Below are 16,674 nucleotides of genomic sequence, written 5' to 3'. Positions count from 1 at the left end.
CAACTTACTTACAACTTATGAGACCAGAACGTTCACTTTGGAGTTCTGGGCCTAGAGTTTCGAAGCTGTATTAGCGCTAAGATAGTCGTAAGTAACTACGACTGTCTTAGCGCTAAGAGAGCTTCGAAACTCTAGGCCCTTGTCACCTGGTTACTTCCCCAGACGGAAAATGACTCGTCATTAACGGTACAACGTGTTCATAGAAACTCTCTCCAAAACGGACTGTATTGTTGGTTTTAACCAGCCACATATGTTGTATGTATACCAGCATTGTCGAGGGCATTCATGCATTCCGACAGTATTCACGGGCTAAACGCCCATCAATTTTACAGATGTCACAGCAGGTTTACTAGGAAAAAACATCCACATTTTGAGAACTTAATCCATAGTAATGTGTCGCAGTACAGCAACCCATTGTCCTGGCAATATGTAGATTAACACTTTCAACAGCATGGTTGTGAAATATTTATTTCAAAGGCGCTTAGACACGTTTGAACTAAAAAGCAGTATAGAGGTAGGAGAAATCAAGAAACCAGCATCTATATTGATCTTGATCAAGAGTGTGGAAACTAACACTGTAATGGCGTTTGACCAAGTACCATGAACGCCCTCTGAATGGTACCACTTTTTCATCGTTCCACCTGCAACTATCTATATGATATACAAGTACAGAGGTGGGGACTGTATGAATACCTATTTAGTAGTTCTTGCTCTACAGTGTTCAAGGACTACTTTTCCTTGACACCCGGCGCTGGCTACCATTCCCTGTATGACTTTCAGCAGTTAACATTAGATGTCATCTATAGCATGCATGCTCCACACACCTGTATTTACATTATCATTGCATTCAGCGTGCAGGTGGAAATCTAGGCCCCAATGGTACAGTTTCCCAGAACAGTTAGTTAATTGTGCCTGGCCTAATGACTGTGGACACCAGGGCCAAGACTTTCGAAGCTCTCTTAGAGCTAAGATAGTTGTAAGTGCCGTACATTAACATTACCTGACGACTAGCATAGCTCTAGGAGAGCTTCGAAATTCTAGGCCCCGGTGTCTGTTATTGGACACAGGTAACAATACCGTAAGTTATCCTTAGTATAACCCTTCACACACGACATTGCAATCATGTGGACGTTCCTTCAGTCAGTTCTTCTGTAAAGGCACTGCAACTGGGTTATTCTGACAGATGCGTTGACGCCAGCTACCGGCAAGGATGTGGTATTTCAGAGCAATTACTGATATATAAGGAACAGGTACTATGGAGGTTAACTACATTGAACAACGAAAGAAACGCAACTCTTCGTTTTGTCAAATTGCGTTTCTTTTGCTGCTCAGTAAAGAAAACGTCAACTCGCGATCAAATAGTGTTTGCAAATACCTTTGAAATGTTTTGTTGCGTCTTTAATTTTATGTACAATTTATTGCTACAAACTTTCTCTTCTCGAGAAAAACGAGGAATAATAGCGAAAAGTACTAGTGTTAGACGAACAGCGATAAAAAAAAATCAAACATACGCAAACTATGTATTCTTTGTTCATGTTTAATAAGTAACCTTTAGTAATCATAGACTTATGAAATAATCTTGTACAGAAATGCCACGTACATGAAATTACAGATTGTTTTCGAATTTCAAGAGAATTCTAAGAAGCAGGTTCATGCCCTAATTTTAAATATATAAATAAGCCTGGGTGGTTTCATCATTGTCAGATGAAAAACAACCCCAAGAAGCCAGACTGCATGTCCCATTACAGTCCATCTTGGTGTAGTCAGAAGTCCAAACCTCAGTATTCAAATTAATTCTCAATATTTTAGAAACGATTCCAAAGTCATAGAAAGACAGATCCTTGTCAGTCGTCTGTCGCTTTCTATTTTCCCCATACCAATTGTTACCTTGTCAACCTTTGACCCTTCAGTAGAGTACAAGTGTGGATCAGAATGGCCTTGATCCACAAGATGTCGGATCTTTTTCGATACGAAACTATTGGCACCACGGGACTATCATTTCCGAATACGGCAAAACGTCTTAAATATAACCACAAATAAACCGCCCCTTCCGTTTTTAAAACGGTTTAGCTTCACACCCTGCGTTCCTTATAAATACGGAGATGGTTTAGAAAATATACCATTTTGGCAAATAGACTCCATCCTGAATATACAGTAAGAAGTTCAGGACAAATATTCTCGAAACGTTCGTAGCCCTAACATTGGACGTAGCCAATGTGTTATGAATGAGCTTAAGAACTTCGTAGTGCTGCGAACGTTTGAAGAAAAGCTAGCCTGGTTATTGGCAGGAGTTAAGTTTTTTTAACCGCGACCTGTTGATGTTCCAGAGCTTTAACAGTTCTTCATTGGTCTGTGTTCCTTTATCAGTTCAGTCGTCATCCACTCGGATTAAAGGGTCACCCTCGTTGCCATGTAGATACTGTATTATATTACTGACTCAGGATGCAGCACCGGCTGTTACTAAGTAATCCAGATATACCATTGAAGATACGGGTTAGAATTGGTCTTCAGCAACACATGCTTGTCGTAAGAGGCGGCGAACCGGATCGCATGGTCAGGCCCTCGGTTGAAACATGTAATTGTATACCAATTGCATAAATCGATGCTCATGATGTCAATCATTGGACTTTCTGGATCATTTACAGACCGCTGGCATATATTCCTGCGTGCGGCGTTACATACTAAACAAAAAAGGATGAATGTCCAGATAAATATAAGACGGTTTGATAACCTGCTTCACATTGGCTTTTGCGTCTTAATGCCCTTACAATAGTATTACAGAATGATGCGGTGGTGTCATTCCTGGGCGGGGATATGTCACCAGTTATCCACAATATTATATATGGCGATTCCAAAGATTGTTCCAGCATGAAATTAAGTAGGGGTTATGCCGCGCTGAACAAATTCTTTGGTTACCATTTTACCACACTGGTTCCAATAAACGGAAGACCTGGTCAGAGTGAATACTAGATTAGTAGTCTGAAAATATTATTCGAATGCATGATCACTGGATCTTGACAGACGTAAGCAAAACTCTGAACAGATTAGCAATTTTCACACTCTCTTGGGAGAAACGTTCCAAAAACTATCATGATTAGGTAATTTCATGGTTTGTTGTAAACTTCAGGAGATTGTAAGCGGCAGCAACCACAGTTTACTACAGCTCCTCATATAATTATAAAACCAAATGTTAGCGTTTACAAAACAAATAAATGCGCCCTTTATATCCTTTTGCAATTTCACAGTATACATGTAATCGAGTCGTGTTTTTGATGACGCTCAAAGTGATATAGTAAGTAACTATGGTAATAAGCAAAGAAAAAGCATGAATTGAGTACTCTGGCGTTAATACTCTTCTCCCTCTACTTGATCTTCTTCCGTAGTGCCAACTTCCTCGTAGTCCTTCTCCAGGGCAGCCAAATCCTCACGGGCCTCGGAGAACTCTCCCTCCTCCATACCCTCACCCACGTACCAGTGGACAAAGGCACGCTTGGCGTACATCAGATCGAACTTGTGGTCAAGACGTGCCCAGGCTTCAGCGATGGCAGTGGTGTTTGCCAACATGCAGACGGCTCTGTGCACCTTAGCCAGGTCACCACCGGGGACGACAGTTGGTGCTTTGTAGTTGATGCCGACCTTGAACCCAGTCGGACACCAGTCGACGAAGTGGATGTTTTTTCGGTTCTTAATGGCGGCGACAGCGGCATTGATTTCTTTTGGGACAATGTCACCTCGGTACAGGAGACAGCAGGCCATGTACTTTCCACGACGGGGGTCACACTTGACCATCTGGTTAGTAGGCTCGAAACATGCATTGGTGATGTCAGCCACGGTTAGTTGCTCATGGTAGGCCTTTTCGGCGGAGATAACGGGGGCAAGGTTCGTCACAGGAAAATGCACTCTTGGGAAGGGCACCAAGTTGGTCTGGAACTCCGTCAGATCCACGTTCAGAGCGCCCTCAAACCGAAGCGAGGCGGTGATGGAACTCACAACCTGGCCAATCAGACGGTTCAGGTTGGTGTAGGTTGGTCTTTCAATGTCAAGATTACGGCGACAGATGTCATAGATGGCTTCGTTGTCGACCATGAAGGACACGTCTGTGTGCTCAAGACCTGTATGGGTGGTCAAGATGGAGTTATACGGCTCGACCACAGCCGTTGATATCTGCGGGGCTGGGTATATACAGAATCCAAGCTTGGACTTTTTCCCATATTCCACACTGAGCCGCTCGAAGAGGAGGGAAGTGAATCCAGACCCGGTGCCTCCCCCGAAGCTGTGGAACACAAGAAACCCCTGGAGACCGGAACACTGTTCTGCCAACTTCCGGATCTGGTCGAGGGTCCCGTCAATCATTTCTCTGCCAATGGTGTAGTGACCACGGGCGTAGTTGTTGGCAGCGTCTTCCTTGCCGGTGATTAGCTGCTTGGGATGGAACAGCTGTCGGTATGTGCCAGTGCGGACCTCGTCTGAAATTACAAGTCATCAATAAACCACCTGTGCAACTTTTGATAAATAATCTCGTCACTCATATTGTTCATGACTTTGTAATGCCTTACCTACAACAGTTGGCTCCAGGTCCACGAACACGGCTCTTGGTACATGCTTTCCAGAGCTGGTCTCGCTGAAAAAGGTGTTGAAGGATTCGTCTCCGGAATCGAGAGACTTTCCTGAAGGCCTATGTCCATCAGCCTGGATGCCATGCTCCAAACAGTACAATTCCCAGCATGCATTGCCCATCTGGCATCCGGCTTGACCCACGTGGATTGATAAGCATTCCCTCTGGAAGAGAAACCTCCTTTTGAGACGAAATATGCTGATTTTACCTGCAGTTTCCTACCACAGTGTCCCGATTTCGAAACCCCATAGACGCGGCTTTAAACATCTGTAAACCTGCCTTTTTTCGTCAGAATGTATCAAGTTCACATATCTGTGTTGGTTCAGTCAAGTAATTCGGTACATGTATGCTTTCAAATTACAATGTCGTATCAAATATCCGCTGCCGATGTGTTTGTCTAATGTCCTAAGCATGAGTTAAGGTAATATCAAATGTCATTTGTAAAATCAATGTTCTCACAGATGTGACAGATTCAGAACCTGGGGAACTTAGGTTGCACGTATGTGACGTGTCTTGGCGGCCATGTTCTATGGGCATGTTCCACACATGCTGCCCTAATCGTTCTTAATGTGCATGGTTGCGTCAAAACCAAATACGCACTGCCCCTTGAACATGAATTCAATAAATAAAGCACAGTGAATAGATTCTTTTAGCAATTCGAGTAAACGTCTTTCAAGAACATATTTCATATTTCTTCGATCTGTTCTAAAAATTACGATTAGTGTCTTTAGGTACCTAGCACAATAGTAATGCGCGGAAGGTAAAATAAAGGGAACATATTCTGATCAACTAATCTGAAAATTATATCAGCTGATGATTTTTTAACGTGAGATATATGTAAATATGTTCAGCCTCACTCCTTTGTTATATGTATTTATATGACACAAAATGCGTTCTTCAGAGACACCTGTCAAACAGATACGTCACGACTTTCGATTAAACATTTGACAGATGACAGTCAATCACCAACCGCTTTTAGCAATATTCCAATAATGAAACGTCGGGGGACACAAGAAGTGGAATTCACACAGTGTACCCATGTGGGGAATCGAATCCTGGTTCGCGAACGCTTGAACCAGTAGGCTACCCATCTCTAGTATGAAAACGCCAGAAGGTTGCATACGTGCCATTGTGGAGTTTCTTTGACTCTAAATACTGAACAGGGTAGGCATACTAGTGGGCACATTTATACACATAATTGTTCACATATCAATGTCTGTCGCACATATTTCTACAGGTGAATACATTATAGTATATAACCGTATGCATGACATTACGAGTTCGAGCCCTATACGAGTCTACTCACCATAGCTGATACCAAAGATGATCTGTGTTCCACAGATAAAGCGTCTCACTCGAACCTTAAAGTTGTTTGAACGTGAGCCCCAATGACAAGGTCTGACTATCTCCGATACTTATAAACTTGGTATCATGTTGACAAGCTGTGCATCCCGGCAACAGTTGGAATACGCAATACCCATCCACTGTTAGGGCTCGTCATGCCCACGTTGTATGGTGGGGATGTATATTTGTTTGTGGAATATCGATGCTGCGTTGTATGCCTCTTTCCTGGACATCCAGACCTGTCATGTGCAAAGCTTCAATCACATGATTTCGACATAATGTTGCTACCAACAACCAATCAATATGCCCGCTTGCAAATAAATAATCTGGATCAGTACCAGTGTAATATTAATTTGGATCTATGAAAACATTTTCTGCTAGCTCACAATGTGTTATGCCAGGTGCTGACATTCGACCTGTTCCATTATGTCCTTTTTGTCGGTTCCACATCGAGACAAGTGCCCTTTAATGTATCTTTGTGCGTTTGAGATTGTTGATTATTTCAAGATTTATTTTCTTACCGTTTTCCGAGAGTTACAATGTCGGAGGGCGTTATAAACAATACCTTTATGACAAAAACAACAATTCAGTCACCTTCACCAACACTTGGGTGAAACATTCGGAAGACCAAGTTGTACAGCGCTCAAACCGACGCGATCGACTCTACTTCAGAGAAGTTCATTTACTCAGTCTGCATGGTGACATTTACTCAGTCTGCTCATCGTTGACCTTGTAGTTTGATGACAAGAAACGTATGTTTGCAGTCAAGCAATATGTGTAAAATATCAGGATTAAGAACAGTAAATCCCAAATAATTTAAAACAATAGATGTACGTAATGCAGCGTTATCGTTCAAAACAAGACAAAATTAAGCGTTAATGTATACTACACAGCAAAATACAACTGTTATGTTTCAAGTTTTTAATAAATATGAACGCTTACTGTAATGAGATTTCATTTTTTCGTTTCTTTTGTTGTTCAATATATGAACGTGACACTTTTTATTAACCGATTTGCAGTAACCTAAATTATCTAGTTGTGTTGTTTCGGCTTCAAATATCAGTCCTTGATACCATTTGCACAGGTATAGCCTGCCACTCGTGTTTCCGTAACGAGCTATATTATACACAATTTGCTGAGCCAGCATTGTTTCTTACCTTGCTCTATGATTATCTATGCAGCATTCATATAGCAAGTCGGATCGTATGTTCTTTCCTGACAGCTAAACGTTGTATATGTTCTGAACATATTGCGTTAAGAGTATACAAAGCTTGGATGACTGCATAGCCGTGTCCTGTATATCGGTATTCACATCCATATCAGTGAGCCAACTCTGTGTAATGGACTGGATTCTCTCTGCTCTGAAACGTTCACTGACAATAAAACAACAGGTGAGCAGTATTCTCTGAGAGTGAGGTAAGTGCATGACGTCTTTTTACACCCAGTCAGGTAAATGCAAGGTCAAAATTGAGGTATAACGACACAAACCAGCGAATCTAGTTTTGAGAGCTTGAGTAAAGCATATGTGTTTGTATGCTGTTGCCAGCCGATCCTTTGTGTATCTGGAACCTGTCAACATCCTTCTCTCCTTTATGACCGGAACTAAAGCCGGAACGCGGTTTCACTGCAATAATATTCCAATTTGTCCTTAGTATGACAAGGGTTACGTAACAAATAAATTGAGTGTTTTCAAGGCGGTTTTTGACTGAACGAATGACATATTATAAGTAACGCTTGGGTCAATACTGGGATCAATGTTTACACTGACTGAACATCCAGGCTTGTGTCTCTACACCGACAACGGTCAATACGTTCTGTCGCCATACATGATTGTTAACTAGGTACACCAGTAACCATTGCAGTTGGAGTTTCCATTTCCATGTCCGCCAGAATACATATGTGTCTCTAAGTTCTCACTGTGCGTTCTAAACTCTCGTTAAAATGTGAAACAACACCTGAAATCTTAAGCTGCGAGGGCTGTCATATATATGTTTGGTACGCAAAATGCAACGTGACCTTCAAAATTGATAGGTGAATACATTTTACTCCGTCTGGAAAGTGCCTGAGTCTGGACCAGACAATCCAGTGATCAACAACATGAGCATCGATCTGCGCAATTGGGAACCGATGACATGTGTCAACCGAGTCAGCGAGTCTGACCACCCGATCCCGTTAGTCGCCTCTTAAGACAAGCATAGTCGCCTTTTCTGGCAGGAATTCTACCCATTCTACCCCGGGACCTTCACGGGTCGAAACAATAAGTGGGTCAACAGTAGTGCGTGTATTTGACATGACGGAGAATCACCTTCTGACATCGTCTCCTCATCGAAAGCATCAGTTTACGAAAAAGAAATGCATGGACAGATTTTTCCATGCACCTAGCACGGCCTGTCTGAATTCTCGAATGTTGGCCACGGGCTTGTTCCTGGCGGAAATACGCCTACCTGTCGAGCTCAAAACAGGAATACATGTTTTGAGTTTCAGGTTCTTACTGAACGATCAATATTTGTGGTGTTTGCATCTGGAGTCTTTACAGCCAGGTAACAGTCAACAGTCTGCATGGTCTGTGCTGGGATTGGAAGCTGCTTGCATGATATATAGAGGTTATGGCGCGAGTGTGTTATGAGATGGTGCAATGCCAAAATTATTAATATCTGTTTTTGAAAGATGGATTTTGATAAATATTTGATGCAAACACATTACGACGCCCTGTATCTGTGACTGACTGAGGTAGTTCGCATGCTCCGACGTGTAAATAATTTGGCCCTCCCTGTATGAAGGTCCAAACTCCAGACCCGTGAAGATGCGGGATGGAATAAGTCTTCAGCGACCCATTCTTGCTACCAAAGGCGGCTATGCTTGTTGTAAGAAGCGAGTAATGGGATCGGATGGTCAGGCCCGCTGACGTGGTTGACACATGTCATCGGTTCCCAAATGCGCAGCTCGATGCGTAGATCATTGTTCATGCTACTGATCACTGGGATGTCTGATCCAGACTCGATCATTTACAGACCGCCGCCATGTAGCTGGCATATTGCTGTGTGCGGCGAAAAACTAAACTCACTCACTCCAAACTCAAAGGAAATAAAACAAAGTAAAAGTTAATTCTTAATATTTTGGGCATAGCGTTTTAGTAGTGTTTCCTTTGAACATATAAGTGTCCATAACTTAATGAAATTTAAACCTACTCGAGTACTGCACATATGCAATTATAATGCACAATATCAAAGTAAATGTTAGAACATGTCTTTACAAAGTCGCCCTGTTTTAAGAACATGTCCTTTTCAAGATACACTGGAAGCTCTCAAAACCGGCGGCCTTTCAATCCGACATGCTCTCAATATCGGCACTAGAATTTGGTCCAGGCAGAAGCTAGTTACTGTATGATCATTTACACGGTTTAGAGGAATTCCAGTGTATTTACATGCATAATGTGTAAATACGTCTTAATATCATTTGGAGTGCACCTCTTCAAGGAACATCTTGAAAGGGTCTGTTTTGATTACAGAGATCTGGCAAAGCAAGCTCAGGGACCATTCCACAAATGTCCCTTGTTAAGTACATGTACTATTTTAGTTTGTTATGGCTCAGAATATCACCGGCATATATAATCCGGGCCTTCTGGTGACATCGAAAAGAGTTTACATACGAATCATATGCGCCATGTAAACACAGATGCCAGTTATCCAGGAATTCACAGAATTCTCACGAAGGGTTAATCTGGATATTACACAGGACTAATCAAGGTAATCCAGATATAATGATCCAAATATAATGAAGTCACACATTATGAATTCGAAGTAAACCGAAAGCTAATCCAGATATTCTGGAGACACAAATGATGAATCTGAGGTCAGCTGAGAGTTAATCCTGATATACGGCAGACACGAGTGATGAATAGGAGGTTAACTGAGAGCTAATCCAGATATAAGGTAGACACGAGTGATGAATATGAGGTTAACTGAGAGCTAATCCAGATGTACTGAAGACACAAGTGATGAATTCGAGGTTAACTGAGAGCTCACAATGTTCACCATAACTTCATCCAGAAATCACAAAGAGTTCAGTCTTAGATCACGTCCATCCATCACCAAGGTACCACATGAGCTCCACACATCCATCAAACAGGAATAAGTCGATGACCCTCACAGATTCTGACCCTCCACATCCGAGCAAGGACTGTGTTGTCGCTCAAGGTCAGGTTCATCTTGCTCAGACCTTGACCTTGACCTTGGCCGTTTCGTGAAATAGAGAGCTTTCCTGAGAGTACTCACGATGTGTGTCGTCTGAGTGTAAGTGACGTCATGCTTTGTGTATTCCACTCTACCCACTCCTTCATTAACCATCCCCAAGCACGTGACGAAGTCCGTCGTGTCCGAGTGGCTGTCCATGACCTCCACGAAGTTATTGAGGTACCAGGAGCCGGTGGTCTTGCAGTGGGAGGTATGATAACCTGGAGGAGTGCTCCGTGCATATAAGATGTCTGCGTCCTCGGGCACGACTGTTCTCCGGGTCTCTAGAAGCGAATGGGGCACAGCCTCCTTTTTCACCAGACCTGCCTGACGCCGGTTGCCGGAACCGTACGGAATCAAAAACACCTTAGGCTTTCCTGCAAGGGTCCTGCAACTGAGAGCCCGAAATGGCTGGACCAAGTACGCGATGTGAACGGACTCCCTGCTGATGTCACACACGTGGTCTCGTTCAGTTCCGCCGAGTAGAATGGCGCACACAAACGCGTCGTGAGATGAATGGTCTCTACTTGCGATGTCCTCAAGTCTATGAACAATGTGTCGCTTTGTCAAATTCGTTATCCTTTCAACAGTGAAACCAAGTCTTGTAAAGAGGTCGTCCACTTTTTGGGTATCAGCAGCGTGGGTGTCCGAGTTGTTGATGATTGCGCATATACCACGGGTGGGTGATTTCATTGGGTACGCTGACGATAGAAGAATAGTACCAGATATTACAAGGTGAATACGAGCATAAAGATTACATATTTGTATTCGAGAACACCTTCATATCCACATGGTTTGATATAGTATAGCACTCATTTAAGACATTGTGCTTCACCATCTCTTTCTTCCACATTTTGAATTACGTCTCTGTCATGTCTTAACAGTGAAGAATTGACTTGCCAGCGCATGCATGTGTGACCTTTGGGACAGGACAGTGATTCATGAAACACATACTTCTGATAAATAAAACTGTGCACTCCGCTTTAGCAAATAATTGTTATGATTAATGAAAGTGTTTGGGGGGCTTTTATTTACCTCATCGATTACTGAATATCGATTTCAATAAGAGAAACCCTTATGGAAATGGACCTTCCCCGATGGAACTCAGCTTGGGAAGGTAGATGCTGTAGCCCACAGAAATGCCCACAACAGTTTAATAGTCCACCCGTTATTATTTCCATTTCAGTTTATTTTCAGATCCAGAAATTGGAATTAACAGTGTACATCCTTCGCTCACTCCTCCACCGACAAGTCAGAAACTCCGACCGTGATTGGCTAACTTCTTCACGTGACATTTAGAAGCCAGGATGATAAAAGGATCACTTCTTATGGACAGACAACTTCCTTCTTGCAATAGATGCGACGTAGCACCATCGCTTGCTTGATAACAGCGTTATCATCTACACCGACACGTCTCGTCTATAGCAATATATTAGTTATCTATCCATTAAAAATGTCCCTCTCCGGTGATTGGCTAATTTAAGCAATCACATGACGCGACTTCCTACAGACGGACCTTCGCCCACAGAGGTTTGTTATCGGGTTTATCAATGGAGTTTTCATCCCATAATAGCTCTCTTGATCCATATACTTACTTACCAGGGACACTTGGTGTATGTGTTGTCGTCTCGTCAAACACGCTGACGGTGTCGTTATAACATGGGGAGCTGATAGTTGAAACGTTATCATGGCTGCACGTGCACCAGTGTAGCCGCGCACTTCCGTCCAGAGCTTTCAGCTCATGGTATAATTCGCTACAGGTATACTCTAAAGCGTCAGTGATCAAAGTGGCGTCATTTATCAAGTCCAAGATGCGTTTCCACTTTTCACTGGTGGACAAGGATGGGTTTATTAGGTCCCGCAAACTGTTTTCCAAAAGAAGGTTCTTACTATACAACGCTTCTGCAACGCCTCTGGGTTCAACTGTTCCAATTAGCCTACAATGTGGGCACTGTCTCACACCTGGGGAACCGATATCTCGGAGAGCATGGCAGAACATATCTGCTAGGTGAGCTTGCTCGGCCCGTAACGCTGGAACAAACACATTGACGATCTTGTTCGGGGAGGCCTGTGTTGAGATGAGTCTCAGCAATTGCTCGTTTCTGCGTCTGTCTGTTGGTTTGGTGCGAATACTCTCAACATCGCTGTCGTCCAGACAGTGGTCCTGAACCAACTTGTCCAGAAGCGTTCCGTTGAGACTCATTCCCTCCACGAGACGGGGGTAGCACTGTCTGAGGGCCTGCCTCACTGCACCCGACTCTGCAAAGGACAGATATTGATAGAACGAGCGAGGGGTGAGTGAGTGACTGGGTAAGGGACTGAGCGAGTGAGTGAGTGTTTCACCCATCTTTGGCAACACGTCATCAAAATCTCAGTTGGTATATTAGGAACTGGTTTAACACATTCTAGTGTTGAGAATTGTACTCCCCAAAGATCCCAGAAATATTGTGAAAGAGGAGGGCCCTTCCGCAGGCTAAGTGAAGGGAGACTTTCACCAGATGTAATTTCCTATCCTTGGAATCCTAGAATCTTGGTACTTGGAGTGTTTATTAACTAGAGAAAGTATACAACATTTCATGTAAGTTTCACTGACGTTTCATGTCACTGTCATATTATATTTAAGACTCATTAGGATTGCATGTACTAGTTTACACATGAGAACACGTGCATGTGCCCAGTGATATCAGGGGATGTTTTAACTGTGAAAATAGATTACTCACTATGAAAAACATTTTTCTCTTTAAAAGTACAAATGGTAAAGAAACCTGTCGTCATCAGCGCCTTTTACCAGCGCCTTTTATCAGTGTGGGTCTATACTCTAAGCATTACAAGAAACGCCTAGAGTGAACATGAAAAATGTAATAAATACAAGGAATTAAAATATGATAAAATATACATTAACGAACGTAGTAGTTTGGCTAATCATCAAAAACCCTGGAATAACTGACCAATGAGATGAACCTTACGAACCTGAATCGGTACTATTTGTATTTCCGTTGAAAGAGGAAGTCTGCCTCGATGTGGTACGCTCCCTAAATTTGTGCTTCAAATAATCTTCCATATCTCGAAGTCTGTGTTTGAAGGTTTCAAACGGAGATAACTCCAGCTCGACCGTTTCCACGCCGCCATCGTCAAACTCGCCACACTGCTTCACTCGATCTTCAAAATCAACCAAGCAGGACAATACTAAGCCTTTCAGTTCATCTATATCCCCCGTGTCTCCAAGGACGGGGCTCACAAATGTTTCAATAATGGCCAGAGAATACACCTTCCGCAATTCTTCCAGCATTCCCATGGCTGAAACAGAAAGTCTGCCGTGAAGAAATGTGGACTGCGAAGTAGCAATCATGTTTAACATGAGTAACAGAATATACTTGGCACTATACTATGTCCATGTGTGTGTGTGTGTGTGTGTGTGTGTGTGTGTGTGTGTGTGTGCAGGCGTCAGTGCGTGCGTGCGTCTGCGTATGTGGGGAGGCGCGCGCTTGTGTGTAACGTGTCGGGAGGGAGTGGGGGAGGAGCATGAGGGGTGGGGGGTAGGGTGGTGTCATTCCCTTACATTCTCATTCATTCACTTACTCACATCGGCTCTCCGGAGTTGCGCCCCTTACGTGCTGATCTTTCCAAGCGGCGGAATCAGCTTTCTACGTCTGATGAAGTTATTCATGTTGAACTGAAGCATGGCTGTGGTCTATCACTTTGCTACCAACAACTGTCCAGACCAGACCAGACCAGACTGTCACACAAACATGCTCCCTAACACACGCACGTAGCGTTACAACTGTTATTGAATGCGACATAAACTCCATTTCACCTGACCTCTAACCTCTTCACTTGCCTCGCAGCATCTACAGTGACCGAGGTTGGCGTTCCTGCAGTCCATTAATGGGACGATAACAATGCCCTAACGTATTTCTTAAGTGTTGAACTGGACAGTGTAGCCCCGTCAATCGTAGAAGTGTGTTTGTGTCAGCCATTAAGCGGCGTCCCTTTCGTCCTGTTACACCTTGTATATTTCTGTTGTTGGTATTTCACATGGAAGACCCTGGCATAGGATTTCTCGCATAAAATACATTAAACTGACTGCAAATCTGCGATCAAACGGCGTGAGGAAGCATAACTATATCTGAGTGAACAACTTCTTTATCATAGTGACAGCGATGTTTCGATGTTATCACCGTTATCAAGAAAGTGATAAGGAACTTGTTTCATCCATGTACTAATGTCCTTCACCACATGCCTCTAAGTTTGAACGCCATAGTTCCTTATTTTGCCTACTGGCAAGCATTCTCTGCAGTGGTAAAACCTTAAATGAAGCAAGTCTAGATTTCCTCAGGTTCAGGAGAATGGTCTTCATTGTCGAGTTAATTATTAAACGTAAAGTGTCTGAACGAAATAGTTTGATCATCGAACGGTTACAGCTACCGCAACTCTTGAATTGCTTTCATCAGATGGTAAGTCCCGAAGTTAATGCATCGGTTTACTCATTTGATATTCCCTTATGTAGCTTTACACAACCCTCACACACTCATGTCGGTTTCACATCGTATGGTTAACGTTCGAGTACAAAGTATTTACTTTTCAAAATTCCGTGGATGTTAATATTATGGCTTTTAACAAGGGCGTGTAGATAGTTTGACGCAAGTACTATCCCAAGAGCCTTAGGACTGGGAGCAAACGATGTAAATACACCACCATGGTTGTACACCTGAGGTCACCCATGAAGATCCGGTGTTCCGAGAACCAACCTTGCCGTGAGATGCGATTAATGGGTCACCGAGTAGATTGATGAACGCTGTCACCTCCCTGTTAGATAACAGCATTGTCGAATCAAAACTCGATTTGTCAAAGACTACCCTTGAATGGCAGTTGTATTAAGCACATGCGCGCACACATGTCTGTACATTTAGGTAAAACCCTGAGGTATACAATACGAAACGGTATAGCTGGCGTATACAGTCGTGGATGTACACCTGGGTTGTAGCCGGACACGACAGACGTCAATACATGTTTGTACCTACTTCAGTGTTAAGTCCCTCGGTAGAGTAACCACGTGACATAGCCTCCAAGCACCTGGTTTAAAAAACCGATTCACAAGAACAGAAGTTTTCTTTTCCATTTATAATCCATAACGTTACAGAGACATCAGTGTAACAAAAGCCGCAAACCTGTCTCTTCTCATTTTCTACATTAAAAACATACAGTTAAGACGTTTTGAGATGAAAACTGGAATGTATACTGAACAGTGTGAAAATGTGTAATTTTTATTTTTGAGGCTAGATTTCAATAGAATAAGAACCATAGTGATATTTATATCCTGTGGAAAATGTAGACATACTTCTATGACTCCTTCAAGAGGCATTTTGAAGGTGGTATGATGAAGGGAAACAATCTCATGGACAGACAACTTCCTCATTGTCCTGTGACTATAGCATGACATTAGATTCTGATCGGAAGCGACAATAATCCTGTCTTTCATTATTGTGAGCCAGAAAAACTGAACATCCCTACATTTGAATGAGCCTATATTTAGTCTATGGTACAACTTGAGTATAAACCTGATATGTAACGTGATTGTGTAGCCACTGGATATTGTTCCGGGTGAGAAAACAAGACAGTCGCATATCCTGTTTTGTAGCCTAGCTCTCTGCTTCGTCGCTGTTGGGTTGTTTCTGTCTACCGTACAGGTATACCTGTGATATTATTCGTATTCCCATAAGACTCTGTTGAGAAATAAATTCACAAAACCGCACGCTCCTCGCATTCCATGGACAATAAGATACATATCCGGGTTGGACACGCTTCAGTGAATATACAACACTTTTGCCGTGATTGAATGGAAGACAACATCGGTACACATCTAGTTTCAGTGACCAAGGTGCACAACATACCAACGTGTGTTTTATCAACTAACAGGCGTGATGTACACACGTTAACTTACCTGTACCAGACAACACGTGGAACACACCTCAAGCAGGTCGATGTTTGGCGAGCGTGTAAGCATGTACTTGTATACGGTCGTCATGCTTCGATAGAGTCGTGACCAGCTCGGTTCTTTCCGGGACGAGGCTTTTTCAAGCTTACGGAAAGGGACGAGTGGTATCGAATGCCTACGGGCTATTTTTCATTTGCATGCGTTCGTCATCATTTCGTGGGTCCCGTAACGTGGTCAAAAATAAATGATTTAACGAAATTTCGCAATCAGTTAGATGGATAATGTTTCAAGAGTATATATGATCAAAGATAATACACGTATAGTCTCCCAGATATGATCAACAAATCAACAAGTCTCAACATAACACAAAAGAATTAAACGAAACATTTAAAATGATTTATATGTGAATTGTGTAAATACACGACATGTTGTACGGTGTTTAATAAGTTAAGTGTCAAAGGGAGTATTAAGCACAGGCCCTCATGTCATTGCAAGGACTGAAGATTTTTATTTCAAAATATTTAATATAAATAAATATTTTGAGATGA

General features: G+C 42.7%; 4 protein-coding genes across 5 annotated transcripts in view; 1 reads left to right on the top strand and 3 right to left on the bottom strand.

Annotated features, from left to right (window-relative positions):
• Positions 1-452: 452 nt before the first annotated feature.
• LOC137277576 (tubulin alpha chain-like) lies at positions 453-6,104 on the bottom strand. Its single transcript, XM_067809373.1, has 3 exons — positions 5,922-6,104; positions 4,557-4,779; positions 453-4,466 (listed from the first exon to the last, which is right to left on the bottom strand). The coding sequence occupies exons 1-3, from the start codon at positions 5,922-5,924 to the stop codon at positions 3,346-3,348; spliced, it is 1,347 nt and encodes a 448-aa protein (XP_067665474.1). The 5' UTR covers positions 5,925-6,104; the 3' UTR covers positions 453-3,345.
• LOC137277575 (V-type proton ATPase subunit H-like) overlaps positions 4,525-16,674 on the bottom strand; it is a 100,676-nt gene continuing 88,526 nt past the window's right edge. The window contains exon 16 of the mRNA XM_067809371.1: positions 4,525-4,539. The gene's annotated coding sequence lies outside the window, so the exon portion shown is untranslated. The remainder of the gene's footprint in view (positions 4,540-16,674) is intronic.
• LOC137279268 (uncharacterized) overlaps positions 7,216-16,674 on the top strand; it is a 33,237-nt gene continuing 23,778 nt past the window's right edge. Inside the window, exon 1 of the mRNA XM_067811775.1 lies at positions 7,216-7,375. The gene's annotated coding sequence lies outside the window, so the exon portion shown is untranslated. The remainder of the gene's footprint in view (positions 7,376-16,674) is intronic.
• On the bottom strand, positions 9,074-16,232 carry LOC137277572 (uncharacterized). 2 transcript variants are annotated; one of them, XM_067809365.1, is made up of 4 exons: positions 16,133-16,232; positions 13,162-13,488; positions 11,791-12,450; positions 9,074-10,892 (listed from the first exon to the last, which is right to left on the bottom strand). In XM_067809365.1, the coding sequence occupies exons 2-4, from the start codon at positions 13,484-13,486 to the stop codon at positions 10,105-10,107; spliced, it is 1,773 nt and encodes a 590-aa protein (XP_067665466.1). In that variant the 5' UTR covers positions 13,487-13,488; positions 16,133-16,232; the 3' UTR covers positions 9,074-10,104. The 2 variants fall into 2 exon arrangements, with proteins under 2 accessions (XP_067665466.1, XP_067665467.1); XM_067809366.1 differs by having other exon boundaries at positions 16,160-16,230.

The sequence above is a fragment of the Haliotis asinina genome, chromosome 3, assembly GCF_037392515.1.
Source record: "Haliotis asinina isolate JCU_RB_2024 chromosome 3, JCU_Hal_asi_v2, whole genome shotgun sequence".
Classification (NCBI taxonomy): Eukaryota; Metazoa; Mollusca; class Gastropoda; order Lepetellida; family Haliotidae; genus Haliotis; species Haliotis asinina.
Note: the sequence above shows the minus strand (reverse complement) of the source record. Positions and strands in the feature narration are given on the sequence as shown.

Excerpts from the sequence above, each read along its gene's own strand:
- LOC137277576 (XM_067809373.1), bottom strand. Across the intron at positions 4,467-4,556 it reads CCTGGAGCCAACTGTTGTAG|ACGAGGTCCGCACTGGCACA; the intron begins GTAAGGCATTAC and ends TTGTAATTTCAG.
- LOC137277572 (XM_067809365.1), bottom strand. The coding sequence starts at position 13,486 with ATGGGAATGCTGGAAGAATTGCGGAAGGTGTATTCTCTGGCCATTATT. Across the intron at positions 12,451-13,161 it reads TACAAATAGTACCGATTCAG|AGTCGGGTGCAGTGAGGCAG; the intron begins GTTCGTAAGGTT and ends TGTCCTTTGCAG. Across the intron at positions 10,893-11,790 it reads ACATACACCAAGTGTCCCTG|CGTACCCAATGAAATCACCC; the intron begins GTAAGTAAGTAT and ends TTCTATCGTCAG.